The sequence below is a fragment of the Aotus nancymaae genome, unplaced genomic scaffold, assembly GCF_030222135.1.
Source record: "Aotus nancymaae isolate 86718 unplaced genomic scaffold, 86718_ANA_hifiasm-v0.15.2.pri h1tg000008l, whole genome shotgun sequence".
In the NCBI taxonomy this organism is placed as follows: Eukaryota; Metazoa; Chordata; class Mammalia; order Primates; family Aotidae; genus Aotus; species Aotus nancymaae.
Genome location: NW_026988419.1, coordinates 31,943,379 through 31,963,647, shown reverse-complemented (window position 1 = coordinate 31,963,647; position 20,269 = coordinate 31,943,379). Strand labels below are relative to the sequence as shown.

General features: G+C 37.3%; 1 protein-coding gene across 1 annotated transcript in view; it reads right to left on the bottom strand.

Annotated features, from left to right (window-relative positions):
* Positions 1-20,269, bottom strand: part of C2CD6 (C2 calcium dependent domain containing 6) — a 149,581-nt gene that overhangs the window by 102,589 nt on the left and 26,723 nt on the right. Inside the window, 3 exon segments of the mRNA XM_012446305.2 lie at positions 2,139-2,261; positions 17,251-17,396; positions 19,150-19,201. Of these exon segments, the coding sequence (XP_012301728.2) occupies positions 2,139-2,261; positions 17,251-17,396; positions 19,150-19,201 (321 nt within the window).

The following is a 20,269-nucleotide window of genomic DNA, read 5'->3' as shown; positions in this document are numbered from 1 at the left end:
AATATTTGTTTAACAACTGTTAACATTGTTTAACAGTAGGCCATTTTTTGAAATATCTGTGTGTGTATAGATTTATGTTTGCTGATCTGTTTAGAAGTTGCAATCATCATTACTTTTTACTCTCAATGTTAAAACTTTACCTTGGATACTGTAAAAATAAGAATATATATATATATATATTCACAATATCAGTATCACACTCAAGAAAACAATTCTAGATTTTTTCCTAATATTCAGTAAATATTAAATTTTCCTAATTGTCCCAAGAATGTCTTTTATTTATGTTTGTGTTTTATTTTTTGGGACAGGATCTCACTGTGTTGCCCAGGCTGGAGTGCAGTGGTACAATCATGGCTCAGTGGAGCCTCAGCCTCACTGGGCTGAGGTGATTTTCCTGCCTCAGTGCCCCAAGTAGCTGGAACTACAGGCAGGTGTCACCATGCCCAGCTAATTTTTTGTGGGTGTTTTTTGTGGCTTGTTTGTTTGTTTGTTTTTAAGAGAAGTGGTTTCACCACGTTGCCCAGTCTGGTCTCAAACTCCTGGTTTCAAGCAATCCATCTCCCTCAGCCTCCCAAAGTGCTGCGATTACCGGCCTGAGCCTGCACCCAGTCAGGTTAAACATTTTTTATGACAAGAAGTCATAGATAATAATGTGTACTTCACATTGTACCACTACAGGAAGTACATGATGTTGTTACCCACAATTCATTATGCTAAATTAAAGCTCTTGGTTAAAGTGGCAACTCCACATCTCTCTAATGTAGAGGAATATTTCCCCTGTGCAATGATCTATAAGCTGTTACTGTGGCACCATGCAAATATCTTGCTTCCCAATAACATTTTACCTAATAGTTTTTTAGGGCCATTGCTAAATATTGACTGAATTAATCATTATTCATTATAAAGAGTTGCAAAAACAATAATTTGTAATTCTTTCATTACTTCTACATTCATAAAGTGGTATTCTTTTGTTTCAAAAATTTCCTTTTTCTTCCTATGCTACCTCTTTTCTTTTTTGAAGATCACCAAGGACTCACGAATTTTCCTTTATTCAGAATGTTGTAATAATCTATGTTCGTTATTCTAAAGTTGGCCAATAGGAGTCCCTGCAGTCTGGCAGTTGACACAACTCCATTAGTCTTTGAAAACTTCCTTGCTGTATGCAACAAAAAATATTCCTGAAAATACTTTGGATCGTTTATACTTATTTACTAATCAATAAGTTCTTTACTCTGAATTCAAAGCAACCACAAAATGAGCTGCTGGAAAGTGAGACAGACTCCTAGAAAAGAGAAAACAAGAGAGAAGCAACCATAAAATCTGTATATAAACTCTGCCCAAATCTTCAGCTAACCCCTAAAAGACACACATACAAGGAAGGCTGTAGGCAGCCCAGCTAAGGAAAAAAGAACTTAACCGAAATTCGTATTGCCGACTAAGAGACAGAGTTTGCAAGCTTCAGTCATGTCTTAAGACATTTCAGAAACATAATAACACATGTTTAACTCTATTAGCCATTCTACAATGTATACATATTCCAAAACATTCTGTACATGATAAATATATACAGCTTTTATTTGCAAATTTAAATAGCTGGGTGCGGTGGCTCAGGCCTGTAATCCCAACACTTTGGGAGGCTGAGGTGGGAAGATTATTTGAGCTCAGAAGTATGAGACCAGCCTGGGCAACATGGTGAAACCCGGTCTCTCCTAAAAATACAAAACTTAGTCAGGTGCAGTGGAAGTGCCTATAGTCCCAGATAGTGGGGAGGCTGAGGCAGGAGAATCCCTTGAGCCAGGGAGGCAGAGGTTGCAGTGAGCCAAGAAAATTTATTTTCCAGAAAGTTAGTTATAGTGATACAATGTAAAAGTCTAAGTGGTTACTTAATTTCATATATATACATATTATGTAAAATATATAAATATTCTGTAAAATAAATTTTTAAAAACATTATGCTATTATAAGCCAACTCTTTTAAAAAATATTTAGCCAAAGGGAGATTTTATTTCTTAAGTGCATGAATTTGAAGGCAGATAATAAACAAGAAAAGTCCATCAGGTATAATAAATCACAACAACAAACTGGATAACCAACTGGCAATGTGATACCCAGGTAAAAACAATCATTTTGATACACACCTGAATTACTTCATAAAGATGTATCTGAACACTCCCTAACGAGAATGCACATTTTTTTGTATTGTCATATTGCATCAGTTCCAATAAAATGTTATTCCGCTCATCACCATAACGTCTGGGAACCTTAATATCAAAATAGATAAGAAAAGAAGCATTAAACTTGAGCCTAAAGATTTCTGAACATATACATTCCATACTATTATATTATTTGCATACTTAGTGGTTCGTTTTTGCACATTATTAGCTTTATAACTTTTCAACCTCACAGTCACATATATACTAATATCAACAAAATGAAGATCTTGCTTATATCTAACGTCAATTATCATCTTTTTGAACCACCCACTGCATACATTCTCTTTTTAACTCTACACAAAAGTTCACCCTCAATACTCTATTGAAACTACACTGTCAAAGATAATCAACTACCAATACAAAATCCAAATATTCCAGATAATCCAAATACAGGTTATCCAAATATCCAACATTTAAAAATATCTAATATCCTTTTCAGTCTCCGTTCTTTAACTTTTTGATAAAATATATACGATTGCCTGAACGTGAAACTCCCAACCCTGAGTTCTGGAGCACAGTACTATTATTATGTATCCTTTAACATCTGTACACTCTCTTGCTAATTAGAAAAAAAGTCATGCCTCCCCACTTGTAAGAATCCAGGTGCCTTCCTACAGTGCCTCTCCTCATGGTTGACATCAGAGCCTGTATGAGCCTTCTTAAATTTATCTTTGCAACTGTCTTCCTCCAAGAAATGAGAAAAAAGGAATGCAAGCCCTGTGTGCCAGCAGAGTAGTTAAGAGGGAGGGCAGGCTCAGTTTTTCAACAATTTGGCATCTGGATTATCGGAAACAGTAGAAAACTACAAAAATGCTCAATAAAATATTTAAAATATCATTTTAAAAGCAAAAGAGGGTTAATAAAATGGTGAGAAGTAATCATAAATCTCCAAGTATTGACAGACACTCAGAGAGGTAAACTAGACACTGAAGTTACATTTGCCCTAAGGGCACTTCCCAATCAGATGACCTGAAACTGCAGTTTATATGGTTTTGAAAGGCACAGAAGAGAGAAGACAACACATGATACATTTAACAGAGGATCCTTGCCCAACCATCCTCCGAGAAAGCTGAGAACCCAAAGGGCTACGGCTTCAGGAACTGGAGAAACCCTTCTCCCATCATATCTACAGAAGGTTGCAAGGAAAGTTGAACTGAGTACAATGGAGTGCGGGGTCCCTAATAAGCTATAAACAAAAATCAGTTCAGTGAAATTGCAGCCTAAAGTCACAGTCACTGAATGTTATAAAAAATTTAGAGCCAGACACTTAAAATGGTTTACATGGTAAACTTTATGTTATGTATATTTTGTTATAACATAAACAAATAAACAGGACAACTTAAATTTTAAAAAAAATCTCAAGTGGAATTTAGTTTAAAATGGTCCCAAACTGAGAGTAGACTCAGTTGCCTTAAAAGAAACACAAGTCTTTCTTAGAGCTACTACTTTCATCTTATACCTCAAAGAAGTCTGACAAATAATTTTCCAAGGAAAATGAACAGTTAACCATAAAAAATAACTCAGTCAGCATGGAAACAAAGAGCCACAAAGGAAAACAGCAAAAATAGACCCCCAAAAAACCTCAAATATTGGAATTCTAAGGAGCTACACTTACTATGTTAAAAGACATAAAAACCAAGCTGAAAATATACTCCTGGTGCAGGAAACTTTAAAAACCATTTAACAAACCTAAAGAAGGAACAATTTGTAGAAATGAAAACTAAAATAATTGAATAAAATGCTCTATCAACTCAACCACAAATTTAATGCAGCTTTGGAGAATTAATGAACTAGGATTAAGGAATCCCGGCACTTTGGGAGGCCGAGGCAGGTGAATAACTTCAGCCCAGGAGTTCGATCCTAGCCTCAGCAACATGGCAAATCCCATCTCTACAAAATAATACGAAAAGCAGCCAAGCATGGTAGTGCATGTCTTTAGTTCTAGCTACTCAGGAGGCTGAGATAGGAAGATCACTTGAGCTCAGAAGTTTGAGGCTGCAGTGAGCTGTGATCACAGCATTAAACTCCAGCATGGGTGACAGAGAAAGACCCTGTCTCATTAAATAATAATAATAAAATAAATATCTAAAAGAATTACTTAGAATGCAAGGCAGAGAGACAAAGTGATCAAAAATATTTTTATAGGTTAAAAGATATGGAAGATAGTGTAAGAATACCTAACATATGTTAACCAGAGTCCAAGGAAAGGAAATAACGGATTAAGAAAAGGGGACAGAAAGGCACTAGTTTAAGAACTATTAGCTAGCCGGGCTCAGTGGCTCACGCCTGTAATCCTAGCACTTTGGGAGGCCAAGGTGGGTGGATCACGAGGTCAGGAGTTCAAGACCAGCCTGACCAACATGGTGAAACTCTGTCTCTACCAAAAATACAAAAATTAGCTGGGTCTGATGGCAGGTGCCTGCAATCCCAGCTACTCGGGAGGCGGAGGCAGGAGAATAGCTTGAATCCAGGAGGCAGAGGTTGCAGTGAGTTGAGATGGAGCCACTGCACTCCAGCCTGGGTGACAGAACAAGACTCTGTCTCAAAAAAAAAAAAAAAAGTTAGCTAATAATTTTTTATGACTGATGAACATCAACAATCTAGATTAAGCAGCCAATAAATCTCAACATAATAAACAGAAACCCAAATACAGACACATCAGAGTGAAATTAGCAGAAAAAAATATATAACACACAGAGAGGAAGATATATTATTTTCAAAGGTGATGGACTGACAAGTGACTTCTCGTCAACAAATATGGAAGCTAAGAGATAGTGAAATGATACTTCAGAAAATAACTGCAAATTTACAATTCTATATTCAATAAAAATTTCACTCAAAAATGAGAATGATATAAAGACCAGGCAAACAAAAAATAATTACATCACCTGTTAACTCTCATAGGAAAAAAAATTTTTAATAAATAGTTCAGACAGAAGGTAACTGACCCCAGGAGGATGATCTGAGCTATAAGGCAGGTTAAAGTGGGATCCAAGATGGCCAAATAGGAACAGCTCTGGAGTGCGATTCCCAGTGAGAACGCAGAGGGTGAGTGATCCCCATATTTCCAAACGAGTTTTTACTGCCCACAGACCAGGAGATTCCTGGGCGGAGAAGTGCCACGAGTTTCCAGCACAGCTGTTTCAGCCAGCACAGCAGGTCTCCGCACAAAAACTCACACAAATCTGGGCAGCCATTTCAGCTAGCGCCTGGAATGCCTGGGAGACAGAGTTGCCCATTCAACTGAAAAAAAGGGGGCTGAAACAGGGAGCCAGATGATCTGGCTCGGCGGGTCCTACCCCTACAAAGACCAGCAATCTGAAACACTCTGGATTGAGAGTTTCACAGCAAACACAGCTGGAGCTGGGATGGTCCAGCTCTATGGGGGTAAGGGTGTTCACCATTACTGAGGCAGTCCACTACTACCAAGGCATTCCGCCATTACCGAGGCAATGCGCCATTACCGAGGCAGTCTGCCATTACAGAGGCAGTCTGCCATACTGAGTCAAACTGCCATTACTGAGGCAGTTCTAACTATACCTCTATAAACAAAACTGCAAAGAAGTTCACACAGCAGCTGGGCAGAGCCCATGGCAGCTCATCAATACCTCTACTAGCAGACTGTGACTAGGCTACCTCCTTGCTGGGCAGGGCATCTCTGCAAAAAGGCAGCAGCATGTCAGGAACTTATAAATAAAGTCGCACCTTCCCAGGACAGAGCACCTGGGAAAAAAAGGTGGTTATGAGTTCCACTGCAGCAGACTTTAATGTACCTGCCCAGCAGCTCTGAATGGAACAATGGAGCTCACAGCTCAGCACTTGAGCTCCTATAAAGGACAGACTGTCTCCTCAAGCAGCTTCCCTACCCCCGTTTATGTAAAGAGACACTTCATAAAGGAGAGCTCAGGCTGACATCTGGCAGGTATCGGTCTAGGACAAAGATAACAGAAAAAGAAACTGGCAGCAACTCTTACTGTTCTGCAGCCAGCGCAGGTGATCCCCAGGCAAGGAGGGTTCTGGAGTGGACCTCCAGCAGAGGGGCCTGACTCTTAGAAGGAAAACTAAAAAACAGAAAGAAATAACTTCATCATCAACAAAAAGGATGTCTACTCAGAGATCCCATCCAAAAGTCACCAACTACAAAGACCACAGGTAGATAAATCCACAAAGATGGGAAGAAACTAGTGCAAAAAGGATGAAAACACCAAAAACCAGAATGCCTCTCCTACTCCAAGGGGTCACAACTCCTCACCAGCAAGGGAACAAAGCTGGATGGACGAATTGACAGAAACAGGCTTCAGAAAGTGGATAATAACAAACTTCTCTGAGCTAAAAGAACATGTTCTAACCCAATGCAAAGAAACTAAGAACCCTGAAAAAAGGTTTGACAAAATGCTAATAAGAATAAACAGTGTAGAAAAGAATAAAAATGAATTCATAGAGCTGAAAAACACAACACAAGAACTTCACAAAGCATACACAAGTTTCAATAGCAGAATCGACCAAGCAGAAGAAAGGATATCAAGGTTGAAGATCAACTTAATGAAATAAAGTTAGAAGACAAGATTAGAGAAAAAAAGTGTAAAAAGAAATGAACAAAGTCTCCAAGAACAATGGGACTATGTGAAAAGACCTAATCTACGTTTGATAGGTGTACCTGAATGTGGTGGAGAGAATGAATCCAAGCTGGAAAATACTCTTCAGGATATTATCCAGGAGAACTTCCCCAACCTAGCAAGGCAGGCCACCATACAAGTCCAGAAAATACAGAGAACACCACAAAGATATTCCTCAAGAAGAGCAACCCCAAGGCACATAATCATCAGATTCACCAGGGTTGAAATGAAGGCAAAAATGCTAAGGGCAGCCAGAGAGAAAGGTTGGGTTACCCATGGAGGGAAGCACATCAGACTCACAGAGGATCTCTCGGCAGAAACCCTACAAGCCAGAAGAGAGTGGGGGCCAATATCCAACATCCTTACAGAAAAGAACTTTCAACCTAGAATTTCGTATCCAGCCAAACTAAGCTTCATAAGCGAAGGAGAAATAAAATCCTTTATGAACAAGCAATCGCTCAGAGATTTCATCACCACCAGGCCTGCTTTACAAGAGCTCCTGAAAGAAGCACTAAACATAGAAAGGAACAACCAGTACCAACCACTCCAAAACATACCAAATGGTAAAGAGCATCGGCACAATGAAGAAACGTGTCAACTAATGGGCAAAACAACCAACTAGCATCAAAATGGCGGGATAAAATTCACACACAACAATATTAACCTTAAATGTAAATGGGCTAAATGCCCCAATGAAAAGACACAGACTAGAAAACTGGATAAAAAGTCAAAACCCATTAGTGTGCTGTATCCAGAAAACCCATCTCACATGCAAGGACACACATAGGCTCAAAATAAAAGGATGGAGGAAGATTTAACAAGCAAATGGAGGGCAAAAAAAAGCAGGAGTTGCAATCCTAGTCCCTGATAAAATAGACTTTAAACCAACAAAGATCAAGAGACAAAGAAGGACATTACATAATGCTAAAAGGATCAATACAACAAAAAGAGCTAACGACACTAAATATATATGCACCCAACACAGGATCGCCCAGATACATAAAGCAAGTTCTTAATGACCTACAAAGAGACTAATACTCCCACACAATAATACTGGGAGATTTTAACACTCCACTGTCAATATTAGAAAGATCAACGAGACAGAAAATTAACAAGGATATCCAGGACTTGAACTCAGATCTGGAACAAGCAAACCTAATAGACATTTACAGAACTCTCCACCCCAAATTCACAGAATATACATTATTCTCAGCAATCATATCACACCTACTCTAAAATTGACCACATAATTGGAAGTAAATCACTCCTCAACAAACGCAAAAGAACGGAAACCATAGCAAACAGTCTGTCAGAAAACAATGCAATCAAATTAGAAATCAGGATTAACAAACTAACTCATAACTGCACAACTTCATGGAAACTGAACAACTGGCTCTTGAATGTTGACTAGATAACCAATGAAATGAAGGCAGAAATAAAGATGTTATTCAAAACCAATGAGAAAGAAGACACAATGTACCAGAATCCCTGGGACACATTTAAAGCAGGGTCTACAGGAAAATTTACAACAATAAATGCCCAAATGAGAAGTAAGGAAAGATCAACACCCTATCATCAAAATTGAAAGAGCTAGAGGAGCAAGATCAAAAAAACTCAAAAGCTAGCAGAAGACGAGAAATAACTGAGATCAGAGCAGAACTGAAGGAGATACAGACACAAAAAATCCTTCAAAAAATCAATAAATCCAGGAGCTGGTTTTTTGAAAAGATCAACAAAACAGACAGACCACTATCCGGATTAATAATAAAGAAAAGGGAGGAGAATCAAATAGATGCAACAAAAAATGATAAAGGGGATATCACCACTGATTCCACAGAAATACAAACTACCATCAGAGATTACTACAAACAACTCTATGCACATAAACCAGTAAACCTGAAAGAAATGGACAAATTCCTGGACACTTGCACCCTCCCAACCTTAAACCAGGAAGAAGTCAAAACCCTGAATAGAGCAATAACAAGGGCTGAAGTTGAGGCAGCAATCAACAGCCTACCAACCAGAAAAAGCCCAGGTCCAGATGGGTTCACAGCTGAATTCTACCAGACATACAAAGAGGAGCTGGTACCACTCCTTCTGAAACTATTCCAAGCAATCCAAAAAGAGGGAATCCTGACCAAATCATTTTATGAGACCAACATCATCCTGATACCAAAACCCTGCAGAGACTCAACAAGAAGAGAAAACTTTGGGCCAATATCCATGATGAACATAGATGCAAAAATCTTCAATAAAATACTGGCAAACCAATTGCAACAGCAGATCAAAAAGCTTATCCATCACAATTAAGTAGGCTTCATCCCAGGGATGCAAGGCTGGTTCAACATATGCAAGTCTATAAACTTAATTCACCACATAAACAGAACCAAAGACAAAAACCACACAATTATCTCAATAGATGCAAAAAAGGCCTTTGACAAAATTAACAGCCCTTTATGCTAAAAACTCTCAATAAACTAGGTATCAATGGAATATATCTCAAAATAATAAAAGCTATTTACAACAAACCCACAGCCAATATCATACTGAATGGGCAAAAACTGGAAGCATTCCCTTTGAAATCTGGCACTAGACAAGGATGCCCTCTCTCACCACTCCTATTCAATATAGTACTGGAAGTTCTAGCCAGAGCAATCAGGCAAGAAAAAGAAATAAAGGGTATTCAATTAAGAAAGGACGAAGTCAAATTGTCTCTATTTGCAGACGACATGACTGTATATTTAGAAGACCCCATTGTCTCAGCCCCAAATTTCCTGAAACTGATAAGCAACTTCAGCAAAGTCTCAGGATACAAAATCAATGTGCAGAAACCACAAGCATTCCTATACACCAATAACAGACTTAAAGAGAGCCAAATCATGAGCAAACTCCCATTCACAGTTGCTACAAAGAGAATAAAATACTTAGGAATACAACTAACAAAGGATGTAAAGGACCTCTTCAAGGAGAACTACAAACCACTACTCAATGAAGCAAGAGTGGACACAAACAGATTGAAAAACATTCCACGCTCATGGTTAGGAAGAATCAATATGGTGAAAATGGCCATACTGCCTAAAGCAATTTACAGATTCAATGCTATCCCCATCAAGCTACCAATGACCTTCTTCACAGAACTGGAAAAAACCACCTTAAACTTCATATGGAACCAAAAGAGAGACCGCATAGCCAAGTCAGTTCTAAGCAAAAAGAACAAAGCTGGAGGCATCACACTACCTGACTTCAAACAATACTACAAGGCTACAGTAATCAAAACAGAATGGAACTGGTACCAAAACAGAGATATAGACCAGTGGAAAAGAACAGAGGCCTTGGAGGCAACCTCACACATCTACAATTATGTGATCTCTGACAAACCTGACAAAAATAAGCAATGGGGAAAGGAGTCCCTGTTTAATAAATGGTGTTGGGAAAACTGGCTAGCCATGTGCAGAAAGCAGAAACTGTACCCCTTCCTGACACATTACACTAAAATTAACTCCAGATGGATTAAAGACTTAAACATAAGACCTAACACCATAAAAACCCTAGAAGAAAACCTAGGCGATGCCATTCAGGACATAGGCATAGGCAAGGACTTCAAAAAAGCATTGGCAGCAAAAGCCAAAATAGACAAATAGGATCTAATTAAACTCCAGAGCTTCTGCACAGCAAAAGAAACAATCATTAGAGTGAATTGGCAACCAACAGAATGGGAAAAAAAATTTGCAATCTACCCATCTGACAAAGGGCTAATATCCAGAATCTATAAAGAACTAAAACAGATTTACAAGAAAAAAACAAACAAACCCATTCAAAAGTGGGTGAAGGACATGAACAGACACTTTTCAAAAGAAGACACATATGAGGCCAACAAACATGAAAAAATGCTCATCATCACTGGTCATTAGAGAAATGCAAATCAAAACCACATTGAGACATGATCAGTTAGAATGGTGATCATTGAAAAATCTGTAGACAACAGATGCTGGAGAGGGTGTGGAGAAATAGGAATAATTATTTTTTAATTTATATTTTTATTGCATTTTAGGTTTTGGGGTACATGTGAAGAACATGCAGGATTGTTGCATACATACACACATGGCAGTGTGATTTGCTGCCTTCCTCCCCATCACCTATATCTGGCATTTCTCCCCAGGCTCTCTCCCCAACTCCCCACCCCCCACTGTCCCTCCCCTATTTCCCCCTGACAGACCCCAGTGTGTGATGCTCCCTTCTCTGTGTCCATGTGTTCTCATTGTTCAACACCCGCCTATGAGTGAGAACACGTGGTGTTTGATTTTCTGTTCTTGTGTCAGTTTGCTGAGAATGATGGTTTCCAGGTTCATCCATATCCCTACAAAGGACATGAACTCATCGTTTTTGGTAGCTGCATAGTATTCCATGGTGTATATGTGCCATATTTTCCCTGTCCAGTCTATTATCGATGGGCATTTGGGTTGGTTCCAGGTCTTTGCTATTGTAAACGGTGCTGCAATGAACATTCGTGTGCATGTGTCCTTATAGTAGAATGATTTATAATCCTTTGGATATATACCCAGTAATGGGATTGCTGGGTCAAATGGAATTTCTATTTCTAGGTCCTTGTGGAATTGCCACACTGTCTTCCATTATGGTTGAACTAATTTACACTCCCAACAACAGTGTAAAAGTGTTCCTATTTCTCCACATCCTCTCCAGCATCTGTTGTCTCCAGATTTTTTAATGATAGCCATTCTAACTAGTGTGAGATGGTATCTCAATGTAGTTTTGATTTGCATTTCTCTAATGACCAGTGATGATGAGCATTTTTTCATATGTTTGTTGGCCTCATGTATGTCTTCTTTTGTCAAGTGTCTGTTCATATCCTTCGCCCACTTGTGAATGGGCTTGTTTTTTTCTTGTAAATCTGTTTTAGTTCATGGTAAATTCTGGATATCAGCCCTTTGTCAGATGGGTAGACTGCAAAAATTTTTTCCCATTCTGTTGGTTGCCAATTCACTCTAATGACTGTTTCTTTTGCAGTACAGAAGCTGTGGAGTTTGATTAGGTCCCATTTGTCTATTTTGGCTTTTGTTGCCAATGCTTTTGGTGTTTTGGTCATGAAGTCCTTGCCTATGCCTATGTCCTGAATGGTTTTGCCTAGATTTTCTTCTAGGGTTTTTATGGTGTTAGGTCTTATGTTTAAGTCTTTAATCCATCTGGAGTTAATTTTAGTGTAAGGTGTCAGGAAGGGGTTCAGTTTCTGCTTTCTGCACATGGCTAGCCAGTTTTCCAAACACCATCTATTAAACAGGGACTCCTTTCCCCATTGCTTGCTTTTGTCAGGTTTGTCAAAGATCGGATGGTTGTAGATGCCATTCACAGTTGCTACCAAGAGAATAAAATACCTAGGAATACAATTAACAAGGAACATAAAGGACCTCTTCAAGGAGAACTACAAACCACTGCTCAACAAAAGAAGAGAGGACACAAACAGATAGAGAAACATTGCATGTTCATGGTTAGGAAGAATCAATATCATGAAAATGGCCATACTGCCCAAAGTAATTAACAGATTCAATGCTATCCCCATCAAGCTACCAATGACCTTCTTCACAGAACTGGAAAAAACCACCTTATACTTCATATGGAGCCAAAAGAGAGGCCACATAGCCAAGTCAATTCTAAGCAAAAAGAACAAAGCGGGAGGCATCACACTACTGGACTTCAAACTATACTACAAGGCTACAGTGATCAAAACAGCATGGTACTGGTACCAAAACAGAGATATAGACCAATGGAACAGAACAGAGGCCTCGGAGGCAACACAGGAACACTTTTACACTGTTGGTGGGAGTGTAAATTAGTTCAACCATTGTGGATGACAGTGTGGTGATTCCTCAAGGACCTAGAAATAGAAATTCCATTTGACCCAGCAATCCCATTACTGGGTATATAGCCAAAGGATTATAAATCATTCTATTATAAAGACACATGCACATGTATGTTCACTGTGGCACTGTTTACAATAGCAAAGACCTGGAACCAACCCAAATGCCCATCAATCATAGACTGGACAAGGAAAATATGGCATATATACACCATGGAATACTATGCTGCCACAAAAAACGATGAGTTCGTGTCCTTTGTAGGGACATGGATGAACCTGGAAATAATCATTCTTAGCAAACGGACACAAGAACAGAAAATCAAATACCGCATGTTCTCACTCATAGGCGGGTGTTGAACAATGAGAACACATGAACACAGGGAGGGGAGCATCACACACTGGTGTCTGTTTGCAGGGACTAGGGGAGGGACAGAGGTGGGTAGAGAGTTGGGGAGGGATACCATGGGGAGAAATGCCTGATATAGGTGATGAGGGGATGGAGGCAGCAAACTACATGACCATGTATGTACCCATGCAACAATCCTGTGTGTTCTGCACATGTACCCCAGAACCTAACGTGTAATAAAATATATTTTTTTAAAAAAACTTAAAAAAACAAGAAAGAAATGTGATTGGACACAAAGGGTCTGATCTAAACCGCACCTCCCCACCCCGCAAAAAAAAAAAGAGAAAAAAGAAAGGTTAAAGTGGCAAATATGTAGGTAAACTAAAGAAATGTAGACTATATTAAATAAATACAAATTACAACTCAGGGGATTTAAAAATACAAAAAAAAAAAAAGAGATAAAAATAACATATTAGTTGAGGGTGATAAATGGAATTAAAGTTTCTAAAATCCTTGCTCTTCCCGGGAGAAGGATGAAGGATAAAGATATTGTTAAACATTGGATTTGATAAGCAAACATAATTTCTATAATAGCCATTTTTAAAAAGAGTAGTGGGTAATTTCCACAATAAGATAGTTGAAAAACAGAATGAAATTGTTAAACACAGTTGACCCTTGAACAATATGGTTTGAGCTGCATGAATCCACTTACACATGGATTTTTTTTCAATGAAAGTCACACCAAATGTGCCTCCCTCTCTTGCCTCTCCTTCTACTTCCTCCACCACTTCCTTCTCTGCCACCCTTGAGACAGCAAGACCAACCTCTCTTCTTTCTCAGCCAACTCAATGTGAAAATGACAAGAATGAAGACCTTTATAATGATCCTCTTCCACTTAATGAATAGTAAATATGTTTTCTCTTCCTTATGATTTTTCTTAACATTTTCTTTTCTCTAGTTGCATTATTGTAAGAATACAGTATATAATATATACCATACAAAATATGTGTCAATCAACTGTTTACATTATTGGTAAAACTTCGAGTCAACAATAGACTATTAGCAGTTAAGTACCGGGAAAGTCAGAGTTTTAATTGCGTAGGGGGGTCAGTGCCTCAATGCCTATGTTGTCCAAGTGTCAATTGTACTCAATCACAGAGATGAAGAAAAGAAAACAAAAGAGGAAAGAAGGAAAAAGAAATGGTTCAATTGTGATAAATAGAAAGCACAAAAGAAGGTAACAGATTTAAACTCAAATATATTATAATTATACAAAATGTAACAGATGCTGCATTAACATCTGCATTAACATTACATATATTAACTATCACACTAACAGACGTAGTTAAAATACAAAGACTGTCAGACTGGATGTTTTAAATCTATATTCATTTTACAAAAGATAGAGCTAAAATATAATGTGATTTATATTCTAATATATTCTATTTCATCAAGATTTTCAAACTTTTAGTGTAGAGTTAAATATGGTATTCTCTTACAGTTTTCAATTGCCTCTATATTTATACCTATATTCCAAATTTTCCATAATTTTCTTAATGAGACTTACCAGAATTGTGCCTATTGTGTTAGTTTTATTAATAATTAGTTCTTGTATTGTTACATATCTTTAACACCTATACTGTTGTAAATAACTCATTTGTTTCTTTTCTGTTATTAATTTCTTCCTCCTGATTTCCTAAGGTTTTACTGTCATTTTCTAAGTTCTCAAATTTAATGCTAATTTAGTTTCCACACTCATCTTCCTCCTTCCTTCCCCCATTCTCCCTGGCTCCCTCCCTCTCTTTCTCCTTTCTTCCTTCCTAATACAATTTTATTAAACTTTTAGTGTTGCTCTAGGGATTATAATATGGATTTTTCACATATCACAATATATTTTGAATTAAAATTAAGCCACCATGTACAATAGTATAATTCTATTTAAACCTCTGCATTTTCTGTATTCTGGCCATGTATTTCACTTCTACATATGCTACAATTCCTATCATTCATTGACATTATTTTATTTTTAAATAATAAGACTCAATCATCTTTTGGGGACAATTTTTTTTAATAGTCTTGTATTTTTACCTACACATTTACCATTTCTAATGCTCCTCCCTCCTGTGCATCTGGGATCATTTGTCTCCAATCTGAAGCTTTCTTTTCTATTTATTGCAGTGCATGCCTTCTAGATACAAATTCTCTCAGCTTTTGTCTTTCACCATCTTTTTGAAGTATATTCTCATTGGATATAGAAATCTAGGCTGAACTTTCCCCTCTCCCCAGCATTCTAAAGATGGCATTCTCTTGTCTTCTGACTTACATTGTTTCTGATGGAGAGTCAGCTGACATTGTTGTGCATCTGAATGTAATGTGTTTTCCCCCCGGCTGTCTTTAAGATTTTCTCATTATCTTTGGTTTTCAGCAGTTTGAATGGGATATACATATGTGTGATCATTTCTATACTTATTCACTTAAAGTTCACTGACTTTCTTGAATCTATGTATGGATTTTCAATCAATTTGGGGAAGACTTGGGTCATTAGTTCTTTAACTATTTCCTCTTCTTGATTCAAATAAACACAATCAGAAACGACAAGGGGGATATTACCACTGACCCCACTGAAATACAAACAACCATTAGAGAATATTATGAACACCACTACGAAAATCTTCAAGAAATGGATAAATTCTTGGTCACACACACTCCCAAGACTGAACCAGGAAGAAACTGAATCCCTGAACAGACCAATAACAAGCTCTGAAACTAAAGCAGTAATAAATAGCCTACCAACCAGAAAAAGCCCAAGACTAGATGAATTCATAGGTGAATTCTACCAGATGTACAAAGAAGAGCTGGTATCATTCCTACTGAAACTATTCCCAAAAATTGAGGAGAAGGGACTCCTCCCTAACCCATTCTATGAGGCCAGCATCATCCTGATGAAAACTTGGCAAAGATTCAACAAAAAAGAAAACTTTAGGCCAATATCCTTGATCAACAAAATACTGGCAAACTGAATTCAGCAGCAGATCAAAAAGTTTGTCTATCACTGTCAAGTAGGCTTTATCCTTGGAATGCAAGGTTGGTTCAACATATACAAATTAATTAATGTGACTAACCACATAAACAGAACTAAAGACAAAAACCACATGATTATCTCAATAGATGCAGAAAAGGCTTTTAATAAAATTCAATACCATTCATATCAAACACTCTCAATAAACTAGGTATTGAAGGACCATACCTCAGAATAACAATATCTTTCTTCTTATTCTGAGGTACAGTCCTTTAATACCTAATTAAAACCCACAGCCAACATCACACTGAATGGGCAATGCTGCCCTATATTCAGCTGATGTGCTTCAAAAACCATGGGTGTAAATCCAACCCAATTCCCTATTCCCCTTAAAAACTGGCACAAGACAAGGATACCCTCTCTCACCCCTGCTAGTCAACATAGCATTGGAAATCCTGGCCAGGGCAATCAGGCAAGAGAAAGAAATAAAAGGCATCCCAACAGAACAGAGGAAGTCAAACTATCCCTGTTTGCAGATGACATAATCCTACATCTAGAAAACTCCACAGCCTCAGTTTTAAGATACATTTACGATTCTAAGAAGCTTTACTGTATACAGAAACATAGTAAGTGCTAGGGTGTGAAGCAGTTTAATAAAGTGTGGTCTGAAACGAGACTGCCCACGTGCCCAGCTCAACCACTTACCACTTACTATAACTTTAAGAAAGGTCCTTAACCACAAAGTGCCTCAGTTTCTTCATCAGTAATACAGACTAAGTTAATCCATGCAAAAATAATTAGAGAGAGACTAAGGGGAATACAGGATAAAAGAAAAGGAAAGGAAAGGAAAGGAGATGGGGAAAACTATAAGGTGGAAGACAGTAGATGGGAAGAGAAGAGCAAGAGAGAGATAAATACATGCATAATGAACACTTGAAACCACAGACAGTAACATCTCAGGAAAGAAATCTACTAAGATTATGAATTTTGCAGTAAATTGTTTATTTTTAAAAAACACCACTATAGCCAATAGTATAGAAATAGGATACTGTAAGATACCAAATAAAAAGGTGCTCACTGCTTTTGTTTCTTTCCTACTCATTTTTATCAACAGACATAATAAGGGTAGAATATTTGGAACTATAAGGAGACATTCTAATATCTAGAAGAGATATTAACATTACCTGTACAGAAAAATACTTTACTTCATCAAATGTAATTGCAGTGTTCTTCTCACTGTTGTTGGATAGCAAGCGACACATTTTTGTATATTTCACAACTTCATTTACAGAGATGCAAATAAATAAATGATCATAATGTTGAAAAATGACTGAAAATAGAATGCTATTCAGGAAATAAGTTTCGTTGTAATTGAACAATAATACATTATGAAATTAATAAATTCAATTATTCAGACCAAAACTTAAGAATCAATCATGTAGACATAAAAGGTAATTGTAGAGTACATTAAACAATAGAAAAAAAGTCTTCTAAAATAGTATTTTTGCCCATCACTGGTGGATACAATATAAGTAAAAGAAGGTTGATTCTTTCTTACATCCCTTACATTTTTAACCTCACATTTCCAACAAAATTCCTTTGCAAATTATGCAACATATAGTTGAAATTTTTCCTAAGCATAATTATGTAGAAATTCAAAATATTTAAAAATATATCAGAATAACTTATTTTTAATTTTGGGATAAAAAGTGTTCTATAGTTCTTTTATACTATATTGGTTTGCACTGTATCTTTCATACAGTGTTATAGAGTAAAACAATTTTGTTTTCATGATTTAACTATTTTTTAAAATCTCTTTAGACAGAATTTGTAAGGCCGGCTGCCTCGCTGAAGAGCCAAATGGACACACTTATCTCTCTGTGCTGGCTCCCCACACCTGCTCCTATCTGGTTTCTCCATGCAGGCTCCACACGCCCACTCCTGCATTCCTCGCTCAACCCTTTCAAAATTTAAAAAGCCCGCGGAAGATTTGTCCAATGACAGTTTAACATTAACCTCCCCAGCCAGTCAGCCTACCAATGAAACTGTCTGCTCTTTGTTTCCCTAACAATCAATCAAATCTCCTTACCAATGAAATTGCTCTTTGTTTCCCAATGACCAATCAACTACCTCCACTTCTTATAAAACCCCACGCCCTGAGAAGCCCATTGCGACTTCTCTGGCCCCTTCCTGGACCACAGAACCTCGCCCGGGAGCTGAATAAATTGGATTCTCATTTTTTCTCACTGGCCTCAGTTTCCTCATTTTAACTTGGCAATATACCTTACAGAATTATTTTCCAAAATTCTCTTTACATAAAAAAGAAACATCAAACCCCCATAAGACTGGTTTTATGCCGTGATAAATCTAAAAATAAGCACTCAACTTATTTAAAAGCACCAATATAAAATAAAGCCTTTTAAAAATGTTTAAAGGAAGTGCATATTACTTACAAATAAGTTAGCATTATCATACGAGAAGAAATAATTTTTTCCCGTAACTTATATGGTGATTTAGGTGGCCAAAAAGCTTCTGTTACTCCCACATCAAAAGTGGACTTTATTTCCCCTGCCATTAAATCTGGGCTGGCTCTGTGATTACATTAACCAACAACATGTAATGGAACATGACTAGGGTTGGAACTAGTAAGCCAGAAAGGCACCCACCTAGGGTACAAAACTTAAGGGGACACCAAAAACTAGTAATTAAGATAAATAATGTATTACTGTGATATATATTTAAATCAAAATAACACAGGAGGAAAAAACATGATAGGACTCGGAAAGAGAGAGAGATCCAATCATTTCAGCATTCCAGCCAAGTCTAGCCTTTCATGCATCCCCACTAAAGCAACCAGATATATAAATGGGCCATTTCAGATATTTCAGCCCTTTTGAACTGTCAGACAACTATAGCCCAAGCTGTTATATCATCAGGCAGAAGTACCAACTAGTGAATACACAGTAGTGATTGATAATAAAATAGTTACTGTGTTAAGCCACTAAGTTTTGGAATGGTTTATAATGCAACAATGAAACGGCGAGATATAATTTCCATGATTCTTAAATCAAAAGAAAGGATACTCTTAGGTGTAAAATGTCTGCAATTCTTTATATGAATACGCAGGCAGCCAACCTACAACAATCAAAACAAAAACACAAACAATGGATGCATTTAAAGCATCAACTGTTCTTCCACCTTATACTGAACTCTATTTTTAAAAAGCAAAGCTTCACTTTGTTGGTTTTTGTCATTTGAAATATTATTTCTCATTAAAAATATCTAGTTAATAGAAATCATCAGAAAACAGAAACACATCCCAGCACTTTGGGAGGCCGAGGCAGGTGGATCACGAGGTCAACAGATCGAGACCATCCTGGTCAACATGGTGAAACCCCGTCTCTACTAAAAATACAAAAAATTAGCTGGGCATGGTGGCGCGTGCCTGTAATCCCAGCTACTCAGGAGGCTGAGGCAGGAGAATTGCCTGAACCCAGGAGGCGGAGGTTGCGGTGAGCCAAGATCGCGCCATTGCATTCCAGCCTGGGTAACAAGAGCGAAACTCCGTCTCAAAAAAAAAAAAAAAAAAGAAAAATGGGCAGGCCACATTCAAAGTAAACCGAAAACAAACAAGAATACAAAGCCAAATAATAATTCATTATTAACATAAATCTGATCATCACTCTTCAAATTGTTTTTATTTGATATTAGTTGAGAACTGATAAAATGTAGCATTCTACATGTAAAATTAAGAAAGATGTCTTATTTCAGACAAACTTTTATCCAGTATCCTAAGAACATTTTATTCATTCAACAATGATTCATTGGTTATAACTTGCCAGGGGCCATAAAATATTTATTCTCTTGTACAAAGTTTTTCTAAATGTTAAAGAAAATTGCATCATGTGCTTAATTAAAAAATCAAATACGAAATAAATGCAGGAACATTTGAATCCTAATATGAGAATTAGCCAAATATATTTAGACATATTTAGTCTTTAAAACCAAGTAAAAATAACAGAAATATTATATTAAACATTGTATATGATAGGAGATAACGAAGAAGGACAAGAAAAATTCTTATTTCATACCTAGTTACCACTGTAATAGTGTTCAGAAAATAAAGATAACTGTAAATGAATGCCATGATATTTGACAGATCTATATGCATGTAGATTCTCATGTCTTGTTCTGTAGTTTGAA